This window comes from Adiantum capillus-veneris, chromosome 4 (genome assembly GCF_014529385.1).
Source record: "Adiantum capillus-veneris isolate H3 chromosome 4, ASM1452938v2, whole genome shotgun sequence".
Taxonomy (NCBI): Eukaryota; Viridiplantae; Streptophyta; class Polypodiopsida; order Polypodiales; family Pteridaceae; genus Adiantum; species Adiantum capillus-veneris.
Genome location: NC_140934.1, coordinates 26,082,311 through 26,092,959, shown reverse-complemented (window position 1 = coordinate 26,092,959; position 10,649 = coordinate 26,082,311). Strand labels below are relative to the sequence as shown.

The 10,649-nt window shown below is 44.5% G+C and overlaps 1 protein-coding gene across 1 annotated transcript; it reads left to right on the top strand.

Annotated features, from left to right (window-relative positions):
* Positions 1-1,823: 1,823 nt before the first annotated feature.
* LOC147458886 (uncharacterized) lies at positions 1,824-4,193 on the top strand. The gene has a single exon (XM_086510303.1). It carries the CDS (start codon positions 1,987-1,989, stop codon positions 3,664-3,666), a length of 1,680 nt encoding a protein of 559 aa, XP_086366429.1. The 5' UTR covers positions 1,824-1,986; the 3' UTR covers positions 3,667-4,193.
* Positions 4,194-10,649: the final 6,456 nt, after the last annotated feature.

Here is a 10,649-nt window from a genome sequence, read left to right as displayed (position 1 = left end):
GAGATTTTGCTCCTAGAAAGAAAGGCACATGTGCGGGGGTGTGCAACTGTGAGCGTGTGTGTGTGTGAGAGAGAGAGAGAGAGAGTGAGTGCTCAGTGCACATGTCCTCATTTAGTTGATGAGGACTACAGAAATGAAATAGATGGCGCATGGAAACTCCGCAGCTAGCTACAAAGCTTGCAATGCAAACCAAACAATCTTATGATGCCAAACATAGTCGAGTCACTCACCTCCCACAAGCGTAACGTAGATGGCTCCCTATAGCCTAGCTTTTGTGTGCTTAAAAAGTTTTTTATATCCCTTTTCACTACGTAGAACGTCACTTTCACATTGTAAAACGTCGTTTTCACATGAGAAAAACTCTTTTTTGTACATGATTTCTTTTGGCAGGGTTAAAAAATCGGATCCCTGTGTTGGGACTTGTCCGCCCCTTTTAATAAATTTATTTTACTGTAGCTCTGAGATACATTCAACGAGGTGGTGGCAGCCCGTGATGAAGTCGTCATGGTTGGGGATCGGGGGGCAACCCATTACAACCGTCCATCTGCTAGGCTTTCCTCTGCGGAATCCACTGCTGCAGCTGCTCGATCATTGACACGTCAGCCCTTGGAATATTAGCGCTATTGCCCAATCAAATCTCTTCACGTCAGCTGTCGAAATGACTGCACAGGCGGACACATCAGCGCACGGAATCTCAGTTTCTGCAGGCATCCGATGATTGCCATGCAAGCACTGGGAATTTGCCACTGTCAGCGCAGTTGCAACACTACCGTCTCGCCATTGTCAGCACCGTTGGACTGCAGTCATGCAGTGCTGTTCAAACATCAACTTAACTGCCATCTGCCGGTTATGCTCAAACCAAAACAAAGAAGCTGCGTGAGTTGACTGCCATCGGGCCCCCCTCCCCCCCGACACATGACGACCGGGAAAGGTCACCAAGTGACCTTTCCACTGCAATGCGTGCTCCCGCATGGCTCCTGGCCTCCGTCGGTCGCCATGCAGTCGCCCGCATTATAGGGAAAGGTCACTGTGACCTTTCCGTACCCCATCACCCTCCAATCTTGAGTTCGAACCTCATTGGCTCATTGGTTCTCATTGTTTTCCTTCTCGTTGCCATTTTTTGTTACACGGAAGATTTTGTTTGACGACCTGCGTCCTACGTCCTATACGCCTCACCGTTTGCAATGCCGCTTCTATCCCAAACAGCAATTGAATTCAGCTCTCGACTGCGCCCTTCCAATGTAGAAACAGTGCAGAGTAGTGGCAACAACAATTCGGCACCTCTCTTAGGTGGCACATTATTGGGTGTTTTACCTTATTGTTTTTATTGTTTGGAATTTTCTAGGTGGTAGTGTGAAAATAAGGGTGAGAAGGAGAGGTGTCTCGCGAGAGTCAAGACATGTGGAATTCCAAGAAATAGAGCTTAATTTCTAAATTTACTACGACATCAAAACTTCTCATCCCCCCTCCCCCCCCTCTCTTTCTCTCTTCGAAATTCTTAAATTCTAAATTTACTACGCCCCCTCGTCTCTCTCTCTCTCTCTCTCTCTCTCTCTTCGAAATTCTTTTTTCTCATCCAAAAACTACCATAGTGAGGCTAGTATGTATTTCTGAAACTTGTAGTGTAAGGGCCCAAGGGGACACCGTCCTCACAAAATCCAAAGAGAGAATTGTCTTTTTGAAAGCGCAGTGTGTGTCTGGGTGCGAGAGACCAAGATATTTTGGTTTGGGACCTACGGATTGTCAATACACACATGACTCATGAGGCACTTTTTCTTTTCTGATTGATGCGAGTTATTTATACGATCTGCCGTGAAGATTGTGCCGCTGGAATGAAACGAGTGTCTGCCCACACGGGCGCTGTTGGCACAGCCGCACAGAGAGACACAGAGAAAGAGAGAGAGAGAGAGATTCCTTTCGATCAGCAAGAGACAACGTGAGTGCTAGTGCAGCGAGTGCTTGCGAGAGAGAGAGAGAGAGAGAAAGATGGGAACGAGAAGCTTGCAGTCTGATGTCAATCCGAGAAGGAAACGGTCTTTCACGCTGCCCAGCTTTCGCAAGACATCTGCAGAGCAGCAGTCATTGGCCACTGCAAGTGCCAGCGAGGAGGCAGCGCGCTTAAGGAAGGCGGCAGCATGGCAGTGGTACACACGTGGGGTGGGCGAAGTCGTGTTGCCCACCAAGAGGCCGCCCCCTCCTGCAACAGCTGCAGGCGGCGCTGTAGCAGCAGCCACAGCCCGGGTTGCGGCGGAAGCTATGGGCCGGCCCAATTCCGTCATATCAAACGGCGGCCAAGATCAAAGCGGCACTAGTGAGAAGACGCCACTAGAATCGCGGTTTAAAGCAGAGGCCAACGTCCGGAGGTGCCCGCCTTGTGTCGCACCGCCGACGAGTACTCCTATATCATCAATTGCAGTCCCTTCTCCTCTCTACGACGAGGTAGAGCTGGCTGGCCTGAAAACTCAGATGGCAGACTTCGTGCAGCGCATGCAGCTCAAACATCATGCCGACCAGAAAGCAATAAAGTCCCCTGTCCCTGCAGAAGCTTCTGCTTCCGCACATGAGCCGCCTCCACGTCGACCACCTCCACCCCCTCCTGCAGAAGAAGTCGAACGAGACATTCGAAGATCCATTTCATCTTCTGCTGAAGTATCTGGCTTCCGCCGACCCATCTCCGCTATCCACAGATTCTTCCGCAGGGTTATTTCCGGACGTTCCTTTTCCAAATCGAGCAATTCTGCGACAGCTGCAGCGCAATTAGAGCATGAAGCTCCGGCCCCTCTCATTAATGAGGTTCAGCCAGAGGCCATCGACGACATGCAGCATCATTACCACCATTACATTCACCACCACCACCACCACTACCACTACGGAGACGGCAGTCCAGAAGATGCAGAATTCAATGCTACCCCGCGCGCCCGCCGCAGGCACTCTGAGAGCAGCGGCTTCCGTCCCCGCATTCCCGCCTTAACTTGGGAGGAGAACGAAGTGAATCCCGAGGATGACTGGCAGGAAAGCCCCCTCAGCGCTTTCCTCCCCCGGCGAAGACGCCATTCGACTGACAGCACCTTTGCAGAAGCAGCTGTACGTTATTCTCCGAGCTGGAAGCCCCAATATGTCGGCAAGGTGAGGTGGACACCGGACAAATTGGGGCCTGCAAAACGCTCACCAGAGCTGGTGCAAGCTGTCCCAAGGAGATACAATTCAGAGAGGTTCACAAATGGGACCAAGGTTACACAGGAATGGAAGGAAGACGTTGTGGAAGTGAGAGGGGGGCGGTGGCAGAGCGCAGACGTGAAGAGCAGAAGACGCCTATCAGAGGAGAGCTTGAGGGACGGGGCTGCAATGGAGGGGAAGAGGGCGGGCGTAAGAGCAGGCGAAGGGGCGGGAGGCGGTACGTACAAACTGAGCGCGAATTATGAAAGAAAGCCAGCTCTTGGGCGAAGGCATTCAGAAAGCTTTGTGGATGCATCACGCAGGCGAGTGGAAAAAGTGGTTCATGAGGAGCTGCAAAGGAATGGATACTTTAATGAGGAGAGCGATCAGAGCTTGAAAGGCCGGAGCTTGCTCCGCCCGCCATCTCCTGCCGCCTACCGCCAACACCGCCAGCCTGCTTCCCGCTCTCCCTTGCCACCAGTTTATCGTTTATCTAATTACCAGCAGTAAATACAAAACAGAAAACAAGACCAGTGTCACGTGTTTATCTACTCTATAGACTATCACTAACCAACCACCCATTACACAATAAAATAAAAGCACTCTATTTATATAAAAACCCTCGGTCAATTATATTGCTACATCTTTTTGTTTGCTTCGGGCTCGACAATTTGATTTGGGCTCATTTTGGCCTACATTTCCACTAGTGCATGTTCTGTGCGAGCAATTCCGTCCTTTTGTGCAAAAGTCCGTCCATTGTAAATTCTTCCATACTAGGTTTTAGAGAGTCTAGTGTGGGTTGTATTATTAGCACATATAATTTCCCTTCAGTTTTTATTCAACTTGGGCATTTTTCACATCATGTTCAATCTTTCATCAGGGCTTAGAGCACTGATGTTTTCAAGATGTTGTCTCTTGATGCAAATTAAATAGAGACAACTATCTATTGTGGGCTTACATGTTGCAACATGTATTTGTTTCCAAGGGTGTATGGAACATTATTGAAGGTATAATTGATGTACACTCAGTTCTGTGGATCCAAGCTTGGCAGAGGATATTGTAGGTTTTAGCACGTCTCCTCCTACTACAAGTGTTGTTTTACCTACATTAAGAGGCTCTTTTAGATAGTAGAGATGTGCAAGTGCATGCATTAATTGCGTTGTCTATCAAGCACACTACTACTCCATATATTTGTTCACCCAAAATAGAAAAATATTGTGGGACATTTTAGATGCTTTATATGCAGGTCGTCGTGAGGCAAAAGTAACATATCTGGGCAAAACGTTAGAATCAAAGATCATGCATGAAAAAGATGAAGTGGACATTTTTCTTGTTGAAATCAAAGAAACCAATGAGTATCATATTGCTAGAGGTGAAGCCATTCATGACTGTAAGTTTGATGGGTTGGTCACTTTGTTGTAACAAGAGGCTATGTAAAGAAAATTAAATGTAGGGCTAAGCAACGTATAACATTTAATGGTCTAGTAACTTGTGTGTAGCGGAAAATAGCATGAACATAGTGAGCATTTCATTAGAATAGCTTCCTAATGAGAATAACAAGAGTGCTTGGGTGGAGATAGCAACAAAAAGCATAACACCTAGTTAGATAACATGAACAATACTTCAAAAGAGAGAGAAATTAAGCAATTGACAACAGTTGAGAACCGGATTTTCATGGAGCCGGTCCCCCCTCCAAAAGGCTTTGTATTATGGTTTCTTCCATCAAAAGAGACATTTTACAATACAATTCTTTGTTTCCTTCAATATTAGCTAGTGCAATGAAGATGGAAACTTCATGCACTAAGCAGAACACTTATCAAACACAACATCAATTGCCTCATGGTCTCAGACCCAAGACCTCACACACCTTTGAAGATGGTGAGAGCTAGCGGGGTATGAGAGTAGATTGAGAGGAAGAAGGAGTATACTTACGAGAAAGATGTACATCTCCTCACATAATCACTCATATTAGCATAGCTTAGCTTAATAATTAGCATGGCAGAGGAGATGAGTATGCATTGAAGCTTGCTCTTGGTTGGATTTGCATCACAAAGCCAAGAGTTGTTGGTGTAGGCATCCCTTCTCACAAGCTTGGAGTAGGTGGTAAGCTTTCCATTAAAGCTTGAGAAGGAGAGAGAGTCTTCTTTGCTTCACACATGAGATTGTGTGAGTGTGTGTGTGATAATGCCTAAGTGAGTGTGTGTGTGTGAGCCCCCACTCTCTCTTGGTCGACCCCCCTTGCTAATTACTCATGCTACAACCCTATTGGACCTCCCCAGCCTCAACCAATGAAAATTAAGAAGCATAAGTGATAGCCTTCTGACATGTGTCCCCCTTTTCCCTTTTGTGAGAGCTTTACGTAATTAATAAATGCAACTAAACTCTCATTGGACCCTTTGCCTCCTGGCCAATAGGAATTAGGCAAGCCATTGGGCTGCTGAATGCTCATTGGTCCTTTTGGGAGATTGTCCAATAGTCTTCTAGGGAGCTTAATTCTTATTGGTTCTTTTATTAAGTGTTTTTAAATTAATCAAACTAGATTTACTCTAGCCTAATTCTCATTGGTCCACCTCCATGGCCATCCAATAGGATTTGAGTACACCTTGTCGGCATCTGGCCTAGGGAGCTGACATGTGTCCCTCTTTCGCCTTGTGTACAAATGAAGTTTTGTGAGTGTGTGTAGGCGTTTCTCTCTTATCCCCTACTTTTTGGGCTCGCCCCCTCTTGACAAAGACTTTTTGGGACACACACAAAGCATCCAATTCCCCTAATGTTTGGCCTTTGGACACAACCTTTGAATTTTGGAACCTGAGCATTTTGGAAGTCTTAGTGGGTTGAACCTTAGGGTCTTTTGAGCCCATTGTTGCACATAGCTCTTTTGCAAATGGACCCCTTTGGATCCCTACTGCGGCCGGTCTGCTAGTTTAACCAATATTCTAGCTTTTTCTCCCCTGGCACTTCCCCATATCAAATGATCAGTTTAACATGAGAAAATAATTTAGGAGAATTAGATATTGATTATTATGACATTACCTCTCTCTTGAAATCATAGTCGTCCTTGACTATGGGGTAGAGAAGATAAAGCATATTCATTAGTCCTTTTCGTAGCAGGTAGAGGATCCCTATGTTACCCTACGACATTGTTCCAGAATGGATGACTAGTCCATTTGGCGCTTTAGAGCCTAAGCTGCCGCAAGCATGTCTGCACATTAGTCCTATCAATCTTCCACAGTAGAGTGACAAGGTCTACTTGGTGTTCCGGAGACGTCGTCTCCACAAACTTGATCTAATCATGCATACTACTTCATTTTTGTGCACAATAAAGAAAACGAGAGTCTTATAAGACAAAAAATTTGTTCATTTTAAACATTTGTACATTTGCTTACTCTAGGGAAGCATTGTAAGCATTGACAAGGTTTAGGTTATCCTTTAATTGTATGCCTTGAATCCATCTAGCATCTTCAAAAGGATAATTCTTAAACTTAATAAGATATCATTGGATAGTCTTACCACCTCTTAGTACCTTGTCTTCATGTCGGAGAATGGACTCGGGCTACAACACCTCTTCTTGGTCCTCGATCTCTGGTGGATCTTCAATAGTTGGTTCTTGAGGTGGCTCTCCTTTGTAAGGCTTTAGTAGGCTCACATGGAAAGCATTGTGTATGAGCCAATGACTGGGAAACTTGAGTTGATAGGCCATCTCATTGATTGGCCTAAGAATCTAGAAGTGAACATAGTACCTTTTTGCTAACTTAGCAAAGTACTTTTGGTGTCCTGTAGGATTCTTGCCTGTCATGTGCCTTAATCGAGCCTTGGAAATTTTAATAAGACCCAATCATTTTCTTTAAAGGCTTGGGCTCTTCTATGCTTGTCAGCAGCAGCCTTTTGTCTTTGCTATAAGATAAAGATATCATCCTTAATCTTTTGGAAAGTTTTTTGTAGGTCTCGGCTATGCTCATCTGCAGCGAAGATCTTCCCGTGTACCTTAAGTAGCAAGGGACTTTTTGATCTTCCCTCAATTACCCCAAAAGGTTCTTTTCCCGTGGAAGTATGTACAATGTTATTGTATGCATACTCCACTAAGGGTTAGTACTTCTCCCATTGGGATCTTTGATCTACTTCTGCTACATAGGCTTTAAGTAGATCAAGAATTGTTAGGTTAGCTATTTCACTTTGTCCATCCGTTTGCGGGTGATAGGCCAAAGAGAAGTTTAGGCTTGTTCCTAAATTCTCAAAGAGACCCTTCCAAAAATTACTGGTCATTCTAGGATCTCTATCCGACACTATGGACATTGGCAATCTATGGTACTTGAAGATTTGTGAAATGAAGAGGGTTGCCATTTGATGGGCTTTGATAGTCTTTTTGACAGGTATGAAATGAGCTTGTTTACTGAACTTGTCTACTATCGGCCATATTCCCGTATTCCCATGGATAGACTTAGGCAATCCAAAGATAAAATCCATGGATATGCTCTCCCATGGTGAATTAGGAATTGGCAAAGTTTGAAGCAATCCAAGTTTCTTCCCTCTATCAAACTTCGTCTTTTGGCATACCACACATTTAGAAACATACTCTTGCATGTTTGCTTTCATGGTAGGCCAGTAGAAATATGTTTCAATCCCCTTTAGGGTAGACTAAATACCTCTATGCCCTACATAAGGAGGAGCATGAGATTCATACATTACTTTCTCACGTAGTGAGCTAGTAACGCATAGTCTATTGCCGTAGAGAAGATAACCATCTTGTAAAGTAAAGGGTTCCTCTTTCTTCCCTAGTGCAAGGGCTGAAATCACATCTCTAAAATCGGGATCAATAGCATACTAATCTATCATAGGAGATAGATCATTGTGAGTTGCTATGGAAACCGCATTCACTCTTGGACGTCTTGAGAGTGCATCGGCTACTTGATTATGCTTGCCAGCAATGTGAGCAATATGAAAATGAAATTGCGAAAGGAAATTTTCCCACCTCATTGGTTTGTCGGAGAGCTTGGAAAGTGTCATGAATTACTTAAGACTTTGGTGATCCGCTCGCAGAATGAAAGGAGTCCCCAATAAATAGTGCTTCCATGAGTCTAAGGCATGTAGAACTGCAAGGAGTTCCTTTTCATATATGCCTAGAGCTTGCTCAACAGGGTCGTGCCTTCGACTTTCATAGTCTATGGCGTGCCCTTCTTGAAGCAAAAAAGCTCCAAGGCAATCACCACAAGCATCACATTGGACCTCAAATGGCTTTGAGAGATCCGGTAGTGTAAGCATAGGTTGAGAGATAAGCTTTTTGAAAGCATTGTTCTCCTTGGCAGACCATGTGTTCCTAACATTTTTCTTTGTTAGGTGATGTAATGGTCCTGCTATTAGTGAGAACTTTTCTATGAAGCGTCTATAGTATGCGCACATACCTATAAATCTTCTTAACTCATGAAGATTCCTTGGCTTAGGCCATCCTTTTATTACCTCTAACTTTGATGGATCCAGTTGGATGCCATCTTGAGAGATAATGTGACCTAAATACTGAATCTCTTGCAAGAAAAAATCACTTTTCTTTCGATTAACATAAAGTTTATTCTCTCTTAGAACTTGAAATATTACCTAAAGGTGTTGCTTCTGTTTGTCTAATGAATTAGAGTAGATGATGATATCAATCAAAGAACACTCCAGTAAAGGTTCGGTGAGGCCTGAATAGATTCTCCATCAAGTGGTTGAATGTGGCTAGTGCATTGGTCAAGCCAAAAGGCATGACAATGTATTCGTAAAGACCGAATGTATTGCAAAATGCGGTCTTTACAATGTCTTGATCAACTATCCTTATTTGATGATAGCCACTTTTTAGGTCATCCTAATGAAGTAGGTGGACTCTTGTAGCTTATCAACTAGGTCTTCTACCCATGGAACGGGAAACCTATTCTTGATAGTGATCCTATTTAGTGCTCTATAGTCGACAACATACAATATGTGCTGTCTTTCTTTTGCACTAGTAGCATAGGAGAACAAAATGGAGATGAGCTAGGCCTAACCATGCCCTTCGCAACTAACTCATTCACTTGCCGCATAATCTCCTCTTGTTGAGCTTGAGAAACTCTATAAGGAGGTTTTTTAGGCGGTGAACTTCCTGGAAGAAGTTCAATTGCATGGTCATCATTACCTCGTTTAGGAGGTAGCTCACAAGGGATGTCGTCAATAAAGACATCTTGAAACCCCTTGGAAAATTGGATAACTCTAATTCCTCTTGATTGTGTATACTTTCATTTGCTAAAACATTAGGTTCATTTTGAGAATCTTTAACAAAAATCATGTACATGAAAATAGAGCTCTTTATTGACTTGTTGAAAGCTTGTGTATGTACAATGGGTGTAGTGTTACCCGTTTACTTAGCATCTATATACATATCTTTTTCCCTGAACTTAAAGGAGATTCTCCTTTCAGGGATTTAACATTGGCAGCCATGCGATCAAACACGGGTGCCCCTAGGATTACATCCTCATGCTTGAGAGGAGAGATAAAGAAGTCCTCTTTGTCCACATAGCTTTGGACATGGAGCCTCAATTTCTCGATTAAGGGAGTGGCTGAAGCTTCTTGCCCCTTGAAAGCACCGTCTGCGGGTAGGACATCTCCCATCTCATAGGCTTGTATGCCTAGCTTGGTGGCCAACTCTATAGATATAAAATTGTGAGTAGAAGCAGGGTCAAAGAGAACAAAAGCATCATGTTCTCTTACCTTTCCCCAAGCATGGCATAGAGGAGATCCTTTGTGGTGAATTTCACCCTCTTGGATTTTGACCAAGGTAGCTCTAAGAGGTTCATGGCGGGTGTTCTTTTGGGGACAAGCGCGGTACGCATGCCCTTGCTCGCCGCACTTGAAACAACGGTTATCCTTGCGATAACGCTCAAGCTCTTCAAGAGAGAGTTTATTTTTGCCTTTGTAAACTCCCTTCTCTTTAGCTTTGTTGGAAGTTCCCTTAGGAGACTTTTGGACATTTTCCTTCCCCTTAGGCTCATTGGAACCCTTGTTTTCCATGGGCTTAGAATTTCTTTTAGCCCCCGTTTGGAAATTGATTCGAGAGGCCACCATAGTATGGTGTATAACCACCGACGATATGGTGCGTGGCCTTTGGGAGTTGACATACTCCGCCATTTCTTCAGTTAAGTCCAAGGCAGAAGGAACTTACTAAGAGTTCAAAAATTACACGGTATTTACAACACATCCGCAAAGAGAAGAAAAAGATGGCTTGAGGAGCTTTAAATGCGGCGGAGCGCCATGCAAGGTGGCGATCGTCACAAGCTAGGAGCGGGAGAAGATGGACCTGAGCCCATCGTTTTTATCCTCTTCGATGCACCTCCTTCTTCCTCACTTTGTACCTCTTTGATGTGCAAGCTCTGTAGACGAGCTCGTTCCTCTGTTGATGGCAGAATCCCTACAAGCATCAGGCATCTTCTTTCCCTAAGAAACAGCCGCTTGTTGTATGGATCTAAGCTCTCCGGGTCGTCAACCCCTGC

Excerpts from the sequence above, each read along its gene's own strand:
- LOC147458886 (XM_086510303.1), top strand. The coding sequence starts at position 1,987 with ATGGGAACGAGAAGCTTGCAGTCTGATGTCAATCCGAGAAGGAAACGG.